This window comes from Oncorhynchus masou, chromosome 28 (assembly GCF_036934945.1).
Source record: "Oncorhynchus masou masou isolate Uvic2021 chromosome 28, UVic_Omas_1.1, whole genome shotgun sequence".
Taxonomy (NCBI): Eukaryota; Metazoa; Chordata; class Actinopteri; order Salmoniformes; family Salmonidae; genus Oncorhynchus; species Oncorhynchus masou.
The window spans coordinates 2,693,886-2,717,286 of record NC_088239.1 but is presented as its reverse complement, the minus strand read 5'-3'; the positions used below and the strand labels follow the sequence as shown (position 1 = coordinate 2,717,286).

Here is a 23,401-nt window from a genome sequence, read left to right as displayed (position 1 = left end):
TAGTATAGCGGTAGCATATAAATAGTACAGGCATAGTATGGTAATAGTGTAGTAGTAGTAGTACAGTCGCAGTAGAGTAATACCATAGTCCTACCATGGTAATAGCATAGTAATAGTATAGTATAAGTAGTACATTAATAGTATAGTAATAGTATAGTGGTAGCATAGTAATAGTCTAGTTACATTAATAATATAGTAATATAAATACAGTAAAAGGATAGTAATATTATTGTTTTAGCAAAGTAATGTAATAGTAATATTATAGTAATAGTGTAGTAGTAGTAGTATAGTAACAGTATAGGTGTAGCACAGTAATTGTATAGTAGCAGTGCAGTAATAGTATAGAAACAGAATTGTAATAGTATAGTAAAGTAGTACAGTAATAGTAGAGTAGTAGCAGTGCAGTAATAGTAGAGTAGTAGCAGTGCAGTAATAGTAGAGTAGTAGCAGTGCAGTAATAGAATAGAAACAGAATTGTAATAGTATAGTAAAGTATTAAAAGTAGTACAGTAATAGTAGAGTAGTAGCAGTGCAGTAATAGTAGAGTAGTAGCAGTGCAGTAATAGTAGAGTAGTAGCAGTGCAGTAATAGTAGAGTAGTAGCAGTGCAGTAATAGTATAGAAACAGAATTGTAATAGTATAGTAAAGTATTAAAAGTAGTACAGTAATAGTAGAGTAGTAGTAGTACAGTAATAGTAGAGTAGTAGCAGTGCAGTAATAGTATAGAAACATAATATCAATAGTATAGTAGGGCAGTGCAGTAATAGTATAGTAGTAGCTGTGTAGTACTGTTATAGTAATAGTATAGTAGCAGTATAGTGCTAGTAGAGTAATAGTATAGTCATATTAGTACACCAATACTATAATGGTAACATTAAAAGTATGGTTGCAGTATAGTAATAGTATGGTGATAGTATAGCAATACCATAATGGTAGCATAGTAATAGTATAGCAGCAGTACACTAAGAGTATGGCAAAAGTGTAGTAATAGTATAGCAGCAGTACACTAAGAGTATGGCAAAAGTGTAGTAATAGTATAGCAGCAGTACACTAAGAGTATGGCAATAGTGTAGTAATAGTATTAAACATGGATCGCAATCTACACGCTGCATTTTGGTCCGACTCTCTTTTACCGCACGAAAACCGTTACAATAACCTAGTAAAACTCACTGACGATTAGTAAAGTTTAAACCAAGTTTATTCACCCATTGGTTCGACACAGCTGCATAAGACAAAGACATATTTCCACCAGTGGTAAAACAAACTTGGGTCTCCTCCTTCCTTCTAAACAGCTTTATTACTAGGAAGTGAAGTAATACGGCCCTCAAACTGTTCATTCTCCCTTCAGGTGACCTGACATGACCTCAACCCCCTTCCTCACTACTCCACAGCTCTCCTGCCATTATCATCAGTGACTGCAATCATGCGATTGCCTCTCCTCTACTCAGCATCTCCCAAAGCCCCCTGGCTCCTATCCAACTTGACCCTCCTACAGATACCCATTCACTTCTGGTGTAGAAACCAGACTATGGCACTCCTCATGTCTCTAGTTTAACTGATGACTAACAATGTTTAAAGTTTGACATACAAACCCATCAATAGTAATAGTATAGTAAAAGTATAGTACTAAAACAGTAATAATATAGTAGAAGTATAATAATAGGGTTAGCCTAGTAGTAGTATAGTAGTAATATTACATTAATACTTTAGTAGTAGCAGTATAGTAATATGATAGTAGTAGTAGTATAGTAGCAATAGTACAGTAATAGCAGTAGCAGTATAGTAGCATTACAGTAGCAGTATAGCAATATGATAGTAGTAGTATAGTAGTAATATTAATACTATAGTAGTAGCAATAACCCTAACCCTAACCCAACACTGGATGCCCTAACCCTAACCCTAACCCTATCCCTAACCTGTAACTAACCCTAACTCTAAAATCTAACCCCTAACCCTAACTCTAACATCTAACCCTAATCCTAACCCTAACCCTAACCTCTAACCCTAACCCAAACCATAACCCAACACTGGATGCCCTAACCCTAACTCTAACCTCTAATATCTAACCCTAACCCTAACCCAACACCCGACGCCCTAACCCTAACCCTAACCTCTAAACCTAACCCAACACTGTACTCTCTAACCCTAACCCTAACTCTAACCTCTAACCCTAAACCTAACCCTAACCCTAACCCTAACCCAACACTGGACGCCCTAACCCTAACCCTAACCTCTAAACCTAACCCAACACTGTACTCCCTAACCCTAACCCTAACTCTAACCTCTAACCCTAAACCTAACCCTAACCCTAACCCTAACCCACCACTGGACGCCCTAACCCTAACTCTAACCTCTAACCTCTACCCCTAACCCAACACTGGACGCCCTAACCCTAACTCTAACCCAACACTGGACGCCTTAACCCTAACCCTAACCCAACACTGGACACATTAACCCTAACTCTAACCTCTAACCCTAACCCAACACTGAACGCCCTAACCTCTAACCTCTAACCCTAACTTCTAACCTCTAACCTCTAACCCTAACCTCTAACCCAACACTGGACGCCCTAACCCTAACCCAACACTGGACGCCCTAACCCTAACCCTAACCTCTAACCTCTAGTGTTTTACTCAAGGGTACAAAGGCAGCAAAGGCATCTAGGATTTGATACCAGCAGCCTTTCAGTTGCCAGCTCACTTCCCGTCAGATTTCTCCCCTCCAGTTGCTAGCTCACCTCTCTAACCACGAGGCTACCTGCCACCCAGTAGTAATGTATTGTAGTGTATTATTCTTACCTGCCAGGATATGAATGGTTCCATCTTGAATGTGGACAGGGTGGTGAGTCCAGCTAGGAAGCAGAGCCAGCGCAGTTTAACCAGAGAGATACTGTAGAGCAGCACACAGTGGGACAGGATCAGAGTGGTGTAGGTCCAACCCATAGTGACCAGCACCGCCAGGGTACCGTAACACAGGTACATCAGGCTCCTATGCTGTGGACAGACAGACAGACAGGGGTACCGTAACACCCTATGCTGTGGACAGACAGACAGACAGGGGTACCATAACACAGGTACATCAGGCTCCTATGCTGTGGACGGACGGACGGACGGACTCACTCACTCACTCACTCACTCACTCTCTCACTCACTCACTCACTCACTCACTCACTCACTCACTCAACATGTACAACCGGGACCTATGCTGTGGACAGACAGACAGACAGGGGTACCATAACACAGGTACATCAGGCTCCTATGCTGTGGACGGACGGACGGACTCACTCACTCACTCACTCACTCACTCACTCACTCACTCAACATGTACAACCGGGACCTATGATGTGGACAGACAGACAGGCCATCCTTGATGCAGTCCTCTGTGTACATCATGATATTGGGTGTAGGTACCTTGATTCAGTCCTTGATGTGATGCACCAATTAGAAACTGTTTTCTCTTTTCTCCAAGGTTGTGAGCATACACAGAGACAAATCTATGGATAGATGTTTATGTACTGTATATATTTAAACGTATGGATATATGTATATTTCTGAAGAGCCTTGTCCTCTATAGAATGAGTTTGCTGACAGGCCAGTTACACAGACACAACCAAGTTAGCCCTCCCTCCCTCCCTCCCTCCCTCCCTCCCTCCCTCCCTCCCTCCCTCCCTCCCTCCCTCCCTCCCTCCCTCCCTCCCTCCCTCCCTCCCTCCCTCCCCCTCCCTCCCTCCCTCTCTCTCTCTCTCTCTCTCTCTCTCTCTCTCTCTCTCTCTCTCCCTCCCTCCCTCCCTCCCTCCCTCCCTCCCTCCCCCTCCCTCCACCTGTCCCCTCCCATCACTAAGTATCTAAAGGTAATAAAAGCTACTGTACAATGTAGCATGGCTTTGAAGGGTGACAAAACTGGTTCCAGAGGATGATGAAGCTGATATTCTTAACTGGTAAGATGATGCCTGTGTCCTAAATGGTACCCTATTCCCTACATAGGGCACTACATTTGACCATTTTGGATACAGAGTTGCAGATGTAAATCCACCTGTGGAGCCAGCATGGAGCAGATCTTAGCGAAGATCACATGACCAGACAGGGCGAAGAGGATGTGGTCCCGGAACGTAGAGAACCACATCACCCACTCAAAGTCAGCCGTATCCTGCAGCCAGATAAAATAGAGTAGGGATCTCAGTCATATCAGAGGATGATTTGGATCTTAGTTGTTACTAACATATAAAAGGTCCACAAGTCAGCCTGAATCTAAAGCGTTCCTCTCACCATCCTCCTGCCGAAGTAGTACCATCCTGGTGTCACGCTGGACTTGAACGTCTTTCTGTTTGCATTCGCTGGAAAAATAAAACTTTGATTAGCTTAGATTTTAAGTTATTAAAATGTGACAAAAAAATCCATTCTGTAATGTTTAGGACCGTGTGTGTGTGTGTGTGTGTGTGTGTGTATACTTACAGCTGGACACATCAAAGATCCAGCTGGCAGCCCACAACAAGCCCAGATAGACCACTGTGTTATAGAAGTACAGCTCATATCTGGGCAGGGCTGCCTTGATCCCCATGGTGACCGATCAGCTGGTGGAACCCACACACTCAGAACCTGGAGGGTAGGGACAGACACCCTCCACTCAGAAGGGACCTGCAGAGGTGGAACAATCACTAACATCAGTTAACATCAGTTAACATCACTAACATCAGTTAACATCACTAACATCAGTTAACATCACTAACATTAGTTAACATCACTAACATCAGTTAACATCACTATCATCAGTTAACACAAGTTAACATCAGTTAACATCACTAATATCAGTTAACATCACTATCATCAGTTATTAACATCAGTTAACATCACTATCATCAGTTAACATCAGTTAACATCAGTTAACATCATTAAAATCAGTTAACAACAGTTAACACCAGTTAACATCAGTTAACATCACTAAAATCTGCGAACATCACTATCATCAGTTAACCATTTAACATCAATTAACATCACTAATATCAGTTAACATCACTATCATCAGTTATTAACATCAGTTAACATCACTATCATCAGTTAACACCAGTTAACATCAGTTAACATCACTAAAATCTGCGAACATCACTATCATCAGTTAACCATTTAACATCAGTTAACATCACTAATATCATTTAACATCTCTATCATCAGTTAACATCAGTTAACATCACTGTCATCAGTTAACATCAGTTAACATCACTATTACCAGTTAACATCAGTTAACATCACTAATATCAGTTAACATCACTAATATCAGTTAACATCACTATCATCAGTTAACATCAGTTAGTGTCACTAAAATCAGTTAACATCAGTTAACATCACTATCATCAGGTGGTGAGAGTAGGCAACAACATCTCCACCCCGCTGATCCTCAACACTGGGGCCCCACAAGGGTGCGTTCTGAGCCCTCTCCTGTACTCCCTGTTCACCCATGACTGCGTGGCCACGCACGCCTCCAACTCAATCATCAAGTTTGCGGACGACACAACAGTGGTAGGCTTGATTACCAACAACGACGAGACTGCCTACAGGGAGGAGGTGAGGGCCCTCGGAGTGTGGTGTCAGGAAAATAACCTCACACTCAACGTCAACAAAACGAAGGAGATGATTGTGGACTTCAGGAAACAGCAGAGGGAACACCCACCTATCCACATCGATGGAACAGTAGTGGAGAGGGTAGTAAGTTTTAAGTTCCTCGGCATACACATCACAGACAAACTGAATTGGTCAACTCACACAGACAGCAGCGCCTCTTCAACCTCAGGAGGCTGAAGAAATTCGGCTTGTCACCAAAAGCACTCACAAACTTCTACAGATGCACAATCGAGAGCATTCGGTCGGGCTGTATCACCGCCTGGTACGGCAACTGCTCCGCCCACAACCGTAAGGCTCTCCAGAGGGTAGTGAGGTCTGCACAACGCATCACCGGGGGCAAACTACCTGCCCTCCAGGACACCTACACCATCCGATGTTACAGGAAGGCCATAAAGATCATCAAGGACATCAACCACCCGAGCCACTGCCTGTTCACCCCGCTATCATCCAGAAGGCGAGGTCAGTACAGGTGCATCAAAGCTGGGACCGAGAGACTGAAAAACAGCTTCTATCTCAAGGCCATTAGACTGTTAAACAGCCACCACTAACATTGAGTGGCTGCTGCCAACACACTGACTCAACTCCAGCCACTTTAATAATGGGAATTGATGGGAAATGATGTAAAATATATCACTAGCCACTTTAAACAATGCTACCTAATATAATGTTTACATACCCTACATTATTCATCTCATATGTATACGTATATATTGTACTCTATATCATCTACTGCATCTTTATGTAATACATGTATCACTAGCCACTTTAAACTATACCACTTTGTTTACATACTCATCTCATATGTATATACTGTACTCGATACCATCTACTGTATCTTGCCTATGCCGCTCTGTACCATCACTCATTCATATATATATTTTTGTACATATTCTTTATCCCCTTACACTTGTGTCTATAAGTTAGTAGTTTTGGAATTGTTAGCTAGATTACTTGTTGGTTATTACTGCATTGTCGGAACTAGAAGCACAAGCATTTCGCTACACTCGCATTAACATCTGCTAACCATGTGTATGTGACAAATAAAATTGGATTTGATTTGATTTGATTTAACATCAGTTAACATCAGTTAGCATCACTATCATCAGTTAGCATCAGTTAGCATCACTATCATCAGTTAACATCAGTTAAAAAAACTTTTAGAGATAGGGGGCAGTATTTCCCCTTTGGATGAATTGCGTGCCCATAGTGAACTGCATCAAAATCTGTCCTAAATTGCTAATATATGCATATTATTATTAACATTGGATAGAAAACACTCTGAGGTTTCTAAAACCGTTTGAATTATGTCTGTGAGTATAACAGAACTCACAGGGCAGGCAATCTTCCAAACTAGTTTTGAAATCCTGAAAGTTGGGGCAACTTTGACGTCATCGCCCCCTCCCTTCCCAACAAGTTATGGATCTGGAAACACTTCCTATGTCTTCCACTAGATGTCCTCATTCAGTAGAAAGTGTAATGGAGCATTTGCTGTGAACTTTGACCTAATGGGAAGGAAAGTAGTAAGTGTCGCAAAAGATTTCCATGTGCTTGAGGCGCGTTTGCGTTCGAGTGCTTCGGCTGTTCCAATCAGCCCCAGATGAACTAGGATTGCCCGGTTGGAATGCTATTCGATCTGTATGATTGTAACATCCTGAAGATTGATTCTGCACTTAGTTTGGAAGTTTTGATGCAAAGTTATCCTGGACCAGAAGTCATTTTTGGGGCATTTGAGCTGAAAGTGGTAGCAAATGCCGCTACTTGGACACTAGAATTGAACATTATGAAACAAAATGATTTATTGTTGAACTAGGACTCCTTGCACTACATTCTGATGGAAGATCATCAAAGGTAAGGGAATATTTATGTTGTAATTTTTTATTTCTGTTGACTCCAACATAGCGGAGAAATATTGTTACGTCTGAGCGCCATCTCAGATTATTGCAATGTTAGGCTTTTTCCGTAACGTTAAAAAAATGTGACACAGCGGTTGCATTAAGAACCAGTGCTTATTTTTAATTATATGTAGAACATATATCTTTAGTCAAAGTTCATGATGAGTATTTCTGTTATCTGGCGTAGCTTTCTATAATTCCTCCGGTCATTTTGGAGAATTTTCTGAACATGGCGTCAATGTAAACCGAGATTTATGGATATAAAATGCATATTATCGAACAAAACATGAATGTACTGTGTAACATGTCATATGACTGTCATCTGATGAAGATTTTCAAGAGGTTAGTGAATTATTTTTTTTTAAATCCTGCTTTTTTCAATTTATATTTTGCTGGACAAAATGGCGATGTTTTTTATTTCTTTTGATGGTGGTCTAACATAAATATATGCTGTGTTTTCGCGGTAAAACATTTAAAAAATCTGACACGCTGGGTAGATGAACAAGGTGTTTATCTTTCATTTGAGGTATTGGACTTGTTAATGTGTGGAGGTTAAATATTTCTAAGAATATTTTTGCATTCCCTGCGCCACCGTTTCAGCTGAACGGGGGGATGGAGTTCCTGTAGGGGAACCCATAGCCTTAAGAAGTCATCACTATCATCACTTAACATCAGTTAACATCACTAACAACAGGACTGTTTTGATCAAGTGGGCTGGATTATATTCCGGGTTGCCTCTGAGAATAGCATTGATGATTACACTGACTCAGTCACTAGGTTCATCAGGAAGTGTATAGAGGATGTTGTACCCACTGTGACGATAGCACCTATCCAAACCAAAAAACATGGATAGAAGGGCAGCATTTGCACAAAACTGAAAGAGCGAACAAGGGGACTGAGAACATGGTTGGGTACAAACAGTCCAGTTATGCCCTTTGAAAGGCAAATAAAGAGGCAAAACATCAGTACAGAGACAAAGTGGAGATGCAATTCAAGACCATCACAGATTATAAAGGGAAAACCAGCCACCGATGTCTTGCTCCCGGACAAGCTAAACACCTTCTTCGCCCACTTTGAGGAAAACATAATGCTGCCAACAAGGGCCACCACCTCTCTCGGGGACTGTGAGCTCTCGTTCTCCATGGCCGATGTGAGTAAGACATTTAAGATTGTTACCCCTCGCAAGGCTGCTGGCCTGATGGCATCCCTAGCCGCGTCCTCAGAGTATGGCAGACCAGCTGACTGGAGTATTTACAAACATATTCGATCTCTCCCTATCCAGGTCTGCCATCCCCACTTGCTTCAAGACGTCCACCATTGTTTCCGATACCCAAGCAAGCGAATTACAGAATGGCCAGAAACAAAGACCTGTCTTCTGAAACTTGTCAGTCTATTCCTGTTCTGAGAAATGAAAACTATTCCATGTGAGAAATTGCCAAGAAACTGAAGATCTCGTACAACGCTGTGTACTACTCCCTTCACAGAACAGCACAAACGGGCTCTAACCAGAATATAAAGAGGAGTGGGAGGTCCTGGTGCACAACTGAGTAAGAGGACAAGTACATTAGAGCGTCTAGTTCGAGAAACAGTCGCCTCAAGTCCTCAACTGGTAGCGTTATTAAATAGTACACGCAAAACACCAGTCTCAACATCAACATGGAAGAGGTGACTCCGGGATGCTGGCCTTCTAGGCAGAGTTTCTCTGTCCAGTGTCTGTGTTCTTTTGCCCATCTTAATCTTTTATTTTTATTGGCCAGTCTGAGAAATGGCATCCCGGAGTTGCATTTACATTTTACATTTAAGTCATTTAGCAGACGCTCTTATCCAGTTGCCTTTTCACTGTTGACGTTGAGACTAGTGTTTTGCACGTGCTAATTAATGAAGCTGCCAGTTGAGGACTTGTGAGGCATCTGTTTCTCAAACTAGACACTCTAATGTACTTGTCTTCTTGCTCATTTGTGCACTGGGGCCTCCGATTCTGCTTTTTATTCTGGTTAGAGCCAGTTTGCCGAGACCAAGAGGTTGATAAAAAGGCCATCAGACTTTTGAACAGCCATCACTGGCCAGCCACCGCCCGGTACTCTGCCCAGCACCTTAGAAACATTGAACACTGGGAACTTTAACAATGTTTACATGCTGTTTTACCTACTTTATAAAACGAAACGTCCCTTTTTCAGGACCCTGTCTTTCAAAGATAATTCGTAAAAATCCAAATAACTTCACACATCTTCATTGTAAAGGGTTTAAACACTGTTTCCCATGCTTGTTCAATGAACCATAAATTAGAGATCGGGCTACTTTTTTCAACATTCTGTTAAAAATCGCGCAACATTTCAACATCCTGCTACTCATGCCAGGAATATAGTATATGCATATGATTAGTATGTGTGCATAGAAAAAACTCTGAAGTTTCTAGAACTGGTTCAATGGTGTCTGTGACTAGAACGAGTTCCGTGGTCAAAATAGCCAGAAAACCTGGTCACTAAATCGACAAAGAAAAAATCAATCCGCCAGCCCATGTATTGTCTTTTGGAAGGAAAAATAATTAAGAGTGAGATTACAGTTCCTACAGCTTCCACACGATGTCGCCAGTGTTGTGATTTCGATTCAACTAAATCCTTGGTCATCTGAGTAATAGCCACATCCGGTTGTCAAGTCCACAGATGTAAACAATGGAACCGGAAAAGTTAGTTACGTTACCCAAACTCGTGCTTATTGAATACAGATTGCTCCGATCAATTTGATCGTTTATTAACGTTTAGTAATACCTAAAGTTGGATTACAGAAGTAGTTTGAAGTGTTTTGTCAAAGTTTATAGGCAACTTTTTTAATTTAAAAAAATAACGTTGTTTTTAAAAAATGTGTTTTTACTGGATCTGACGGTGTTCATAAATTGACATTTTGGGTACACAAGGACCGATTTAATAAAAAAAAGACCCAATTGTGATGTTTATGGGACATATAGGAGTGCCAACAAAGAATCTCGTCAAAGGTAATGAATGTTTTATATTTTATTTCTGCGTTTTGCGCCGGCTACGCTAATTCCTTTGTTTACGTCCCCTTCTGGTATTTCGGCGTGTTGCCTGCTATCAGATAATAGCTACTCATGCTTTCGCCGAAAAGCATTTTACAAATCTGACTCGTTGGCTAGATTCACAACGAGTGTAGCTTGAATTGAGTACCCTGTATGTGAATTTTACTGAACGTTTGAGTTTTAACGAGTGCTATTAGCATTTGGCGTAGCGCATTTGCATTTATTGTTGGAAGGGGGTGCGGTAGTGTCCCGGGTGGGCCAGAGAGGTTAACAGCGTACAGACGGTAGGCAATTAAGGTCAGAGTTATTAAAACTTAGGACACTAAAGAGGCCTTTCTACTGACTCAGAAAAACACCAAAATAAAGATTCCCAGGGTCCCTGCTCATCTGCATGAACGTGCCTTAGGCATGCTGCAAGGAGGCATGAGGACTGCAGATGTGGCCAGGGCATTAAATTGCAATGTCCGTACTGTGAGACACCTAAGACGGTTATAGAGGGAGACAGGACGGACAGCTGATCGTCCTCGTAGTTTCAGACCACAAGTAACAAAACCTACACGGGATCTGTAAATCCGAACACCTGAGGGACAGGTACAGGATGGCAACAACAACTGTCCGAGTTACACCAGGAACGCACAATCCCTCCATCAGTGCTCAGACTGTCCGCAATAGGCTTAGAGAGGCTGGACTGTGGGCTTGTAGTCCTGTTGTAAGGCAGATCCTCACCAGACATCACCGGTAACACCGTCGCTAATGGTCACAAACCCACCGTCGCCGGACCAGACAGGACTGGCAAAAAGTGCTCTTCTCTGATGTGTCACGGTTTTGTCTCACCAGGGGTGATGGTCGGATTCGCATTTATCGTCGAAGGAGCATTACACCGAGGCCTGTACTCTGGAGCGGGATCGATTTGGAGGTGGAGGGTCCGTCATGGTATGTCACAGCATCATCGGACTGAGCTTGTTGGTCATTGCAGGTAGACTCAACGCTGTGCGTTACATGGAAGACATCCTCCTCCCTCATGTGGTACCCTTCCTGCAGGCTCATCCTGACATGACCCTCCAGCATGACAATGCCACCAGCCATACTGCTCGTTATGTGCGTGATTTCCTGCAAGACAGGATAGTCAGTGTTCTGCCATGCCCAGTGAAGAGCCTGGATCTCAATCCCATTGAGCACATCTGGGACCTGTTGGATCAGAAGGTGAGGGCCAGGGCCATTCCCCCCCAGACATGTCTGGGAACTTGCAGGTTCCTTGGTGGAAGAGTGGGGTAACATCTCACAGCAAGAACTGGCAAATCCGGTCCAGTCCATGAGGAGGAGATGCACTGCAGTACGTAATGCAGCTGCTGGCCACACCAGATACTAACTGTTACTTTTGATTTTGATCCCCCCTTTGTTCAGGGACACATTATTCCATTTCTGTTAGTCACATGTCTGTGGAATATGTTCAGTTTATGTCTCAGTTGTTGAATCTTGTTATGTTCATACACATTTTTGCACATGTTAAGTTTGCTGAAAATAAATGCAGTTGACAGTGAGAGGACATTTTGTTTTTTTGCTGAGTTTATGCCCAGTATATATGTACAGGAAGTACTGTATTCTAGTCAGAGACTTGATTGATCCAAGAAACACGCACAATGGACATTAGACTGGTGGAAATCTGTCCTGAGGTCTGATGAGACCACATTTGATGTTTGTTTACAACTGCCGTGTCTTTGAGAGAAGCAGAGTAGGTGAACGGATGATTACCACATGTGTGGTTCCCACCGTGAAGCATGGAGGAAGAGGTATGATGGTATGGGGGTGCTTTGCTGGTGACACCGTCTGTGATTTATTTACAATTCAAGGCACACTTAACCAGCATGTCTGACACAGAATTCTGCAGCGATATGCCATCTTAACTGGTTTGCACTTAGTGGGAAAATCATTTGTTTTTCAACAGGACAATGACCCAACACACCTCCAGGCTGTGTATGGGCTATTTGACCAAGAAGGAGAGTGATGGAGTGCTGCATCACCCAACCTCAACCCAATTGAGATGGTTTGGGATGAATTGGACCGCAGAGTGAAGAAAAAGCCGTCAACAAGTGCTCAGCATATGTGGGAACTATTTCAAGACTGTTGGAAATGCATTCCAGGTGAAGCTGGTTGAGAGAATGCCAAGAGTGTGAAAAGCTGTCATCAAGGCAAAGGGTGGCTACGTTGAAGAATCTGTATTTTGATATGTTTAACACTTTTTTTGGTTACTACATGACTCCATACGTGTTATTTCATAGTTTTAATATCTTCACTATTATTCTACAATGTAGAAGATAGTAAAAATGAAGACAACCGCTGGAATGAGTAGGTGTGTCGAAACTATTGACTGGTCCTGTATATCTATTCCAGACTCTGATATTTGTAACTTTGTGTATTCAGTATGTATTGTTATTGTGTTGATATATATTATTGCTCTATTGGAGCTAGAAACATTAGCATTTCACAGCATCTGCGATAACAAGTTACTTTGATATGATTTGAACATCTGTAAATCTGTGTCGGCAACCAATAAATGTTGATTCAATTGGACTTCCTCTTTCCTAAACCTTTTCTGACCGTCGGGCTCTATTCCATCCGTATAAATTCAGCTTCATAGTGAAATTGACAATTATTGGCAATGTTCCCGTGGTTTCCGAGACGACTGTACATTCACGGTAAATGCTACATATGTCAGCTCAATGGGAAATTACCTTCACATTTCTAGCGGGCAATCTGTAACGCTTCAGTGACCCCGATTGAATAGAGCCATGAGTCTCTCTCACTCTCTCAAAGTGAACAAATGTCACATTGTAGCTCAGCTATCTGTAAAGCTAGCAATTCTCTCTGTTAGCACCAGCCCCATGTTGTCAACAGGCTGTGTCCCAATGGCACCCTATTTCCTAAAGGTCTTGGTCAAAAGTAGTGCACTAAATATGGAATAGTGTCCCATTTGAGATGCAGTCAGGCCTGGTCTATAGTTACCACTGTTTCAATCAGAGTCAGATATCAATGTGATGGAGCGGCAGGCTTAAAAATAGTCCCTCGCCCTCCAGTTTACATTCAGGTCAGTGTCACGTTTGGACAAACTACTGTATTTGGCTGCAGTACTAGTAGACTAATGCCTAGTGTATTCACAGTGACTCTCCCTCTCTGAGTCATAAAAAGTGGTCATTTATATACACTAGTGTTATCAGAGATAGCAGAGAACCTAGAGACCTCTCTCTCTCTCTGGAATTATATACACTAGTGTTATCAGAGATAGCAGAGAACCTAGAGACCTCTCTCTCTTACTCTGGAATTATATACACTAGTGTTATCAGAGATAGCAGAGAACCTAGAGACCTCTCTCTCTCTCTCTGGAATTATATACACTAGTGTTATCAGAGATAGCAGAGAACCTAGAGACCTCTCTCTCTTTCTCTGGAATTATATACACTAGTGTTATCAGAGATAGCAGAGAACCTAGAGACCTCTATCTCTCTCTCTGGAATTATATACACTAGTGTTATCAGAGATAGCAGAGAACCTAGAGACCTCTCTCTCTTTCTGGAATTATATACTCTAGTGTTATCAGAGATAGCAGAGAACCTAGAGACCTCTCTCTCTTTCTCTGGAATTATATACACGAGTGTTATCAGAGATTGTAGAGAACCTAGAGACCTCTTTCTCTGGAATTATATACACTAGTGTTATCAGAGATAGCAGAGAACCTAGAGACCTCTCTCTCTTACTCTGGAATTATATACACTAGTGTTATCAGAGATAGCAGAGAACCTAGAGACCTCTATCTCTCTCTCTGGAATTATATACACTAGTGTTATCAGAGATAGCAGAGAACCTAGAGACCTCTCTCTCTTTCTGGAATTATATACACTAGTGTTATCAGAGATAGCAGAGAACCTAGAGACCTCTCTCTCTTTCTCTGGAATTATATACACGAGTGTTATCAGAGATTGTAGAGAACCTAGAGACCTCTCTCTCTCTCTCTGGAATTATATACACTAGTGTTATCAGAGATAGCAGAGAACCTAGAGACCTCTCTCTTTCTCTGGAATTATATACACTAGTGTTATCAGAGATAGCAGAGAACCTAGAGACCTCTATCTCTCTCTCTGGAATTATATACACTAGTGTTATCAGAGATAGCAGAGAACCTAGAGACCTCTCTCTCTTACTCTGGAATTATATACACTAGTGTTATCAGAGATAGCAGAGAACCTAGAGACCTCTCTCTCTCTCTGGAATTATATACACTAGTGTTATCAGAGATAGCAGAGAACCTAGAGACCTCTATCTCTCTCTCTGGAATTATATACACTAGTGTTATCAGAGATAGCAGAGAACCTAGAGACCTCTATCTCTCTCTCTGGAATTATATACACTAGTGTTATCAGAGATAGCAGAGAACCTAGAGACCTCTATCTCTCTCTCTGGAATTATATACACTAGTGTTATCAGAGATAGCAGAGAACCTAGAGACCTCTATCTCTCTCTCTGGAATTATATACACTAGTGTTATCAGAGATAGCAGAGAACCTAGAGACCTCTATACTCTCTCTCTGGAATTATATACACTAGTGTTATCAGAGATAGCAGAGAACCTAGAGACCTCTATCTCTCTCTCTGGAATTATATACACTAGTGTTATCAGAGATAGCAGAGAACCTAGAGACCTCTCTCTTTCTCTGGAATTATATACACTAGTGTTATCAGAGATAGCAGAGAACCCAGAGACCTCTATCTCTCTCTCTGGAATTATATACACTAGTGTTATCAGAGATAGCAGAGAACCTAGAGACCTCTCTCTCTCTCTCTGGAATTATATACAGTAGTGTTATCAGAGATAGCAGAGAACCTAGAGACCTCTCTCTCTTACTCTGGAATTATATACACTAGTGTTATCAGAGATAGCAGAGAACCTAGAGACCTCTCTCTCTCTCTCTGGAATTATATACACTAGTGTTATTAGATACGTCCTTTCATGGGCAACGTTAGCTAGTTAACATTAGCTTTCTACATCTAGCTACATATTGAACTTCCGTCCTCTCAGTCCAGGGGCACAATGTATTTTACGGGTGGATCAGAATCGCTGATGGACATTTTAGCTAGCTAGCTTTTGATAGCTATTTTGTCCTGGGAGATGAACATTGGGTTGTTATTTTACCTTGACATGCATATGGTCCGATGTAAAGCACTTCTTCCTCCATTTAGATGTTGTGTAGATACTAGATCATATTACCATATTATTACTACAAGATACTGATCACTTGTCAATGTTTGTCCAGACACAGGACGGATAGGCTGTCATCAGCTTTATATCTGACTGGACCTTTAATATAATGTCTTTGAACATGGTTCATGTGTATCTAGAAGGAGAGGAACAACGGGACAGACAAGGACTCTGAGAGGTCATCTATTCCTATACAGCAGCTGTTGCCTATTTGGAGCTAACTGCTGAACATTTCTGACACTGATTTGTTATATATATATAGACTACCGTTCAAAAGTTTGGGGTCACTTAGAAATGGTTATGAAAGAAAGGCATATTTTTTTGTCCATTAAAATAACATTAAATTGATCAGAAATACAGTGTAGACATTGTTAATGTTGTAAATGACTATTGTAGCTGGAAATGTCTGATTTTTTTATGGAATATCTACATCGGCGTACAGAGGCCCATTATCAGCAACCATCACTCCTGTGTTCCAATGATACTTTGTGTTAGCTAATCCAAGTTGATCATTTTTAAAGGCTAATTGATCATTAGAAAACCCTTTTGTAATTATGTTAGCACAGCTGAAAACTGTTGTTCTGGAGCAATAAAACTGGCCTTCTTTAGACTAGTTGAGTATCTGGAGCATCAGCATTTTGCGGGTTCGATTACAGGCTCAAAATGGACAGAAACAAAGACATTTTTTCTGAAACTCGTCAGTCTATTCTTGTTCTGAGAAATGAAGGCTATTCCATGTGAGAAATTGCCTAGAAAATGAAGATCTCGTACAACGCTGTGTACTACTCCCTTCACAGAAAAGCGCAAACTGGCACTAACCAGAAGAGAAAGAGGAGTGGGAGGCATCGGTGCACAACTGAGCAAGAGGACAAGTACATTAGAGTGTCTAGTTAGAGAAACAGATGCCTCACAAGTCCTCAACTGGCAGCTTCATTAAATAGTACCTGCAAAACACCAGTCTCAACGTCAACAGTGAAGATGCTGGCCTAGGCAGAGTTGCAAAGTGAAAAGCTATATCTCAGACTGGCCAATAAAAAGAAAATATTAAGATGGGCAAAATAACACAGACACTTGACAGAGGAAGATTGGAAAAAAGTGTTATGTACAGACAAATCTAAGTTTGAGGTTTCGAATCACAAAGAAGAACATTTGTGAGACATAGAAAAAATGAAAAGATGGTGGAGGAGTGACGTCATCTGTCAAGCATGGTGGAGGCAATGTGATGGTCTGGGGGTGATTTGGTGGAGGCAATGTGATGGTCTGGGGGTGATTTGGTGGAGGCAATGTGATGGTCTGGGGGTGCTTTGGTGGAGGCAATGTGATGGTCTGGGGGTGATTTGGTGGAGGCAATGTGATGGTCTGGGGGTGATTTGGTGGAGGCAATGTGATGGTCTGGGGGTGATTTGGTGGAGGCAATGTGATGGTCTGGGGGTGATTTGGTGGTGGTAAAGTGAGAGATTTGTTCCGGGTAAAAGGGATCTTGAAGAAGGAAGGCTATCACTCCATTTTGCAACATCATGACATACCCTGTGGACGGTCCTTAATTGGAGACAATTTTCTCCTACAACAGGACAATGACCCAAAGCACAGCTACAAACTATGCAAGAACTATTTAGGGAAGAAGCAGTCAGCTGGTATTCTGTCTATAATGGAGTGGCCAGCACAGTCACCCGATCTCAACCCTATTGAGCTGTTGTGGGAGGAGCTTGGTGCAGTACGTAAGACGTGCCCATCAAGCCAATCCAACTGGTGGGAGGTGCTTCAGGAAGCATGTGGTGAAATCTCTCCAGATTTCCTCAACATATTGACAACTGTAATTGCTGCAAAAGTAGCATTCTTTGATGAAAGCAAAGTTTGAAGGACACAAGTATTATTTAAATTAAAAATCATTATTTATAACCTTGTCAACGTCTTGACTATATTTCCTATTCATTTTGCAACTCATTTCATGTATGTTTTCATGGAAAACAAGGACATTTCTAAGTGACCCCAAACGTTGGAATGGTAGTGTATGTTCATTACATTGATTACTAGTGATGTTTTGGTCTCAAATGACATTGCAACATATATGGAACTGCATAAACTGCTAAACCAAGTGTTTACGATCTGAACATATAACTAAACGCTTTTATGAAACTCTATTTAAACACGTCAAGGCATTTAGAATTTCCATGCAAACGCATCAGTGTTGAGATTGTAAATACCAAAACATGTAGCAATTTTTAAACACATGAACACATTTATTCAGCACAAGGCATTTTAAACACTAAATACTGGGGGTGTTGTTTTAACACTCTAGGGCGTAAAGCTGTATTTGCGTATTTCCAAGCTTTCCTTTCGAGTGAATGTGAGAGATACCCACTCATGACTGTGTTTGTTAGTGACAGAGTATTGGTTGTACATTTAGTAAGATCTACTCCGGAAGCCTTTTATCAGTAACCGTCTTTCAATAAATGTCTTTCAATAAAAAGTTAACCTTTTATGACCACATATTAGACAGGTCATAAGGTCTTAAGTTATGGACGATTTAGTCTTTAGTTATGTCCTAGTTAGTCTTTAGTTATGGTCTAGTTATCCTCAGTCTATAGTTATGGACTAGTTATCCTCAGTCTTTAGTTATGGTCTAGTTATCCTCGGTCTTTAGTTATGGACTAGTTAGTCTTTAGTTATGTCCTAGTTAGTCTTTAGTTATGGACTAGTTATATTCAGTCTTTAGTTATGGACTAGTTATCCACAGTCTTTAGTTATGGTCTAGTTATCCTCGGTCTTTAGTTATGGACTAGTTAGTCTTTAGTTATGGACTAGTTATCCTCAGTCTTTAGTTATGGACTAGTTAGTCTTTAGTTATGGACTAGTTATCCTCAGTCTTTAGTTATGGTCTAGTTATCCTCAGTCTATAGTTATGGACTAGTTATCCTCAGTCTTTAGTTATGGACTAGTTAGTCTTTAGTTATGGTCTAGTTATCCTCAGTCTATAGTTATGGACTAGTTAGTCTTTAGTTATGGACTAGTTATCCTCAGTCTTTAGTTATGGACTAGTTATCCTCAGTCTTTAGTTATGGACTAGTTATCCTCAGTCTTTAGTTATGGACTAGTTATCCTCAGTTTTTAGTTATGGACTAGTTATCCTCAGTCTTTAGTTATGGACTAGTTAGTCTTTAGTTATGGACTAGTTAGTCTTTAGTTATGGACTAGTTAGTCTTTAGCTATGGACTAGTTATCCTCAGTCTTTAGTTATGGACTAGTTATCCTCAGTCTTTAGTTATGGACTAGTTATCCTCAGTCTTTAGTTATGGACTAGTTAGTCTTTATTTATGGACTAGTTATCCTCAGTCTTTAGTTATGGACTAGTTATCCTCGGTCTTTAGTTATGGACTAGTTATCCTCAGTCTTTAGTTATGGACTAGTTATCCACATCAGAACAAGTCAAAATACACTGTTTGTGAAGTGATTAGAAATTCCTATCTGAGTCCAGCCAAAGAGAGAGTATCCAACAATTGGAATATTTTTATCACCCACAATCTGCACTCATTATTACTGCTATGGCGATTGATTTATAAACACTACTAGCTCAACCATCTCAACTGGAACAACTATATCAGTAATGGGTTGCATAAATCCAACCCCTTTCAGATTGGATTAGTTTTCGGGTGCAATATGTCCAACCCCTTTACAGATTGGATTAGTTTTCAGGTGCAATATGTCCAACCCCTTTACAGATTGGATTAGTTTTCAGGTGCAATATGTCCAACCCCTTTACAGATTGGATTAGTTTTCAGGTGCAATATGTCCAACCCCTTTCAGATTGGATTAGTTTTCAGGTGCAATATGTCCAACCCCTTTACAGATTGGATTAGTTTTCAGGTGCAATATGTCCAACCCCTTTACAGATTGGATTAGTTTTCAAGTGCAATATGTCCAACCCCTTTACAGATTGGATTAGTTTTCAGGTGCAATATGTTCAACCCCTTTACAGATTGGATTAGTTTTCAGGTGCAATATGTCCAACCCCTTTACAGATTGGATTAGTTTTCAGGTGCAATATGTCCAACCCCTTTACAGATTGGATTAGTTTTCAGGTGCAATATGTCCAACCCCTTTACAGATTGGATTAGTTTTCAAGTGCAATATGTCCAACCCCTTTCAGATTGGATTAGTTTTCGGGTGCAATATGTCCAACCCCTTTCAGATTGGATTAGTTTTCGGGTGCAATATGTCCAACCCCTTTACAGATTGGATTATTTTAGAAAAATGTAAGTTATTTATCTTTGTATAGTAAAATATCAATAAATCAATCAACATACATGATAAAACCATAGATATTAAAACCAACTATTCTAAAAACTAACCTGCAACAAAGCATGCTGGGAAATATGATAATGAGGCCCCTTTCATGTCTTTTTCACTCTAGAAAGTTCATGGTAATTAACTCAATACAGTCAAGTAAAAACAACAACATGCGGTTAAACCTATTTATTGAATGAAATGTCCTGTTCAGTTGTCCTGAAATGTAGATAAGGTGACAGACATTCATAACACTGATCTGAAAAAAAAGCCATGGAAGGTCACATACATTTCTAATGACTAAATACACTCTAAACAGGACAATGTGAAAGTAAACACTAATGTTTAAAATCTAAATACTTTGCAGATGTAGGTGTTATCCTGGTTGGAAACGGACTGGAAAAAGCTGACTATAGTGTTTAATCTAGCATGCTAATCACATATTGGCTAATATAAATGCATTATCTTTACGTTTTAAACACTGGTATTTAGGTTATGAACGTGTCACGTTTCATGGTTTTCCAGTGTACCCTATTGAAGGGTCATTGACCATTGACCAATTTTAGTCTACTTAATATTTTTACTAGGCTACTTTATTCTGCTTGCTAGGAATAATAGCCCACATTGCATTAAACATGCACATTTGATCTCCATAGTGAAAACTGTTGCTGCTATTAAAATCACTTCTCTGTGATGTTATCTGGTTAAATGTCACATGGTCATGCATTGCAATTTGTAACCTTATTGCGCTTATAATAGCAACACCTGTTGCGGTACTGACCTTGAGGAGGCAAAGTAGCTGTAACCCCCAAACAAGTCAACAAAGTAAATGCAATCCCCCTTAAAACGAAACAAAAAGACCAAATGGAAAATGAAGGTGGGGAAAGAAAGCAGTCTCGTGCATCTGCAGTGTTGTTATCGGTCCAGTGGTGTGGTCGGCGCACGGGACCACTGACTCCCGGGGAGGAAGCGGACAACAATTAAAGGTGCGTCTGGATTTTTTTATTTTCTCAGAGGGGGCGGACCCGTTTTAGTGCCTGTCACAACAAAATATAGTGGTAACTGTAGATAAAGGTTCATTGGGTTTCCATGACAAGTCCAGGTTATACAGAAGAGCTCTGTTGGTTCTGGAACTCATGACCAGGATGAGCTGAAACAAGGAAGAGAGGGTCATGACCAGGATGAGCTGAAACATGGGAGAGAGGGTCATGATCAGGATGAGCTGAAACATGGGAGAGAGGGTCATGACCAGGATGAGCTGAAACATGGGAGAGAGGGTCATAGCCAGGATGAGCTGAAACAGGGGAGAGAGGGTCATAGCCAGGATGAGCTGAAACAAGGGAGGGTCATGACCAGGATGAGCTGAAACAAGGAAGAGAGGGTCATGATCAGGATGAGCTGAAATATGGGAGAGAGGGTCATAGCCAGGATGAGCTGAAACAAGGGAGGGTCATGACCAGGATGAGCTGAAACAAGGAAGAGAGGGTCATGACCAGGATCAGCTGAAACATGGGAGAGAGGGTCAAAACCAGGATGAGCTGAAACAAGGGAGGGTCATGACCAGGATGAGCTGAAACAAGGGAGAGAGGGTCATAGCCAGGATGAGCTGAAACAAGGGGGAGCGTAATGACCAGGATGAGCTGAAACAGGGGAGAGAAGGTCATGACCAGGATTAGCTGAAACAGGGGAGAGAGGGTCATGACCAGGATGAGCTGAAACAAGGAAGAGTTTCATAGCCAGGATGTGCTGAAACAAGGGAGAGAGGGCCATGGCCAGGATGAGCTGAAACAAGGAAGAGTTTCATAGCCAGGATGTGCTGAAACAAGGGAGAGAGGGTCATGACCAGAATGAGCTGAAACAAGGAAGATAGGGTCAAAACCAGGATGAGCTGAAACAAGGGGGAGCGTAATGACCAGGATGAGCTGAAACAAGGGAGAGAGGGTCATGACCAGGATGAGCTGAAACAAGGAAGAGAGGGTCATGGCCAGGATGAGCTGAAACATGGGAGAGAGCGTCATGACCAGGATGAGCTGAAACATGGGAGAGAGGGTCATAGCCAGGATGAGCTGAAACAAGGGAGAGTCATGACCAGGATGAGCTGAAACAAGGAAGAGAGGGTCAAAACCAGGATGAGCTGAAACAAGGGAGGGTCATGACCAGGATGAGCTGAAACAAGGGAGAGAGGGTCATAGCCAGGATGAGCTGAAACAAGGGAGGGTCATGACCAGGATGAGCTGAAACAAGGGAGAGAGGGTCATAGCCAGGATGAGCTGAAACAAGGGAGAGAGGGTCATGACCAGGATGAGCTGAAACATGGGAGAGAGCGTCATGACCAGGATGAACTGAAACATGGGAGAGAGCGTCATGACCAGGATGAGCTGAAACAGGGGAGAGAGCGTCATGACCAGGATGAGCTGAAACAGGGGAGAGAGCGTCATGACCAGAATGAGCTGAAACAAGTGAGAGAGGGTCATGGCCAGGATGAGCTGAAACATGGGAGAGAGCGTCATGACCAGGATGAGCTGAAACAGGGGAGAGCGTTTCATAGCCAGGATGTACTGAAACAGGGGAGAGAGGGTCATGACCAGGATGAGCTGAAACAGGGGAGAGAGGGTCATGACCAGGATGAGCTGAAACAGGGGAGAGAGTTTCATATCCAGGATGTGCTGAAACAAGGGAGAGAGTTTCATAGCCAGGATGTGCTGAAACAGGGGAGAGAGGGTCATGACCAGGATGAGCTGAAACAGGGGAGAGAGGGTCATGACCAGGATGAGCTGAAACAGGGGAGAGAGCGTCATGACCAGGATGAGCTGAAACAGGGGAGAGAGCGTCATGACCAGGATGTGCTGAAACAGGGGAGAGAGTTTCATAGCCAGGATGTGCTGAAACAGGGGAGAGAGGGTCATGAACAGGATGAACTGAAACAGCGGAGAGGGGGATCATAGGGTAATCAATGTCAGGATTCAAATTTTAAGTCTTCCTTCCTCTGATGTCCTGAGAAAATGTTCCGTTTCTTTGCTTGTTGAATTATCTCAAAATAAATTTCATCACAATAAATAATTGACTGACAGATGAGGAAATAACTTGAAGCTAACTTTACACCAGAACAATGCAAACCAAAGTTATCTATGCAGCAGGACAGGAGCAGGTGCAAATACCGTTCTGATCTGTAGTTCTCTATGTTGCCAGGTCTGTTTGAGGTGGGTCTGAACCTGTACTTCTCTGTGTTGCCAGGTCTGTTTGGGGAGGGCCTGAACCTGTAGTTCTCTGTGATGCCAGGTCTGTTTGGGGAGGGTCTGAACCTGTAGTTCTCTGTGTTGCCAGG

General features: G+C 41.7%; 1 protein-coding gene across 1 annotated transcript in view; it reads right to left on the bottom strand.

The window, feature by feature from the left end:
• The window catches only part of hhatlb (hedgehog acyltransferase like, b), a 44,843-nt gene extending 23,807 nt beyond the window's left edge, over nt 1-21,036 (bottom strand). The window contains exons 1-5 of the mRNA XM_064943660.1: nt 20,858-21,036; nt 4,452-4,634; nt 4,266-4,333; nt 4,033-4,146; nt 2,799-2,993 (exon numbers count right to left, since the gene is read on the bottom strand). Of these exons, the coding sequence (XP_064799732.1) occupies nt 2,799-2,993; nt 4,033-4,146; nt 4,266-4,333; nt 4,452-4,557 (483 nt within the window). The 5' untranslated portion in view covers nt 4,558-4,634; nt 20,858-21,036. The remainder of the gene's footprint in view (nt 1-2,798; nt 2,994-4,032; nt 4,147-4,265; nt 4,334-4,451; nt 4,635-20,857) is intronic.
• Between the last annotated feature and the right edge of the window lie 2,365 nt (nt 21,037-23,401).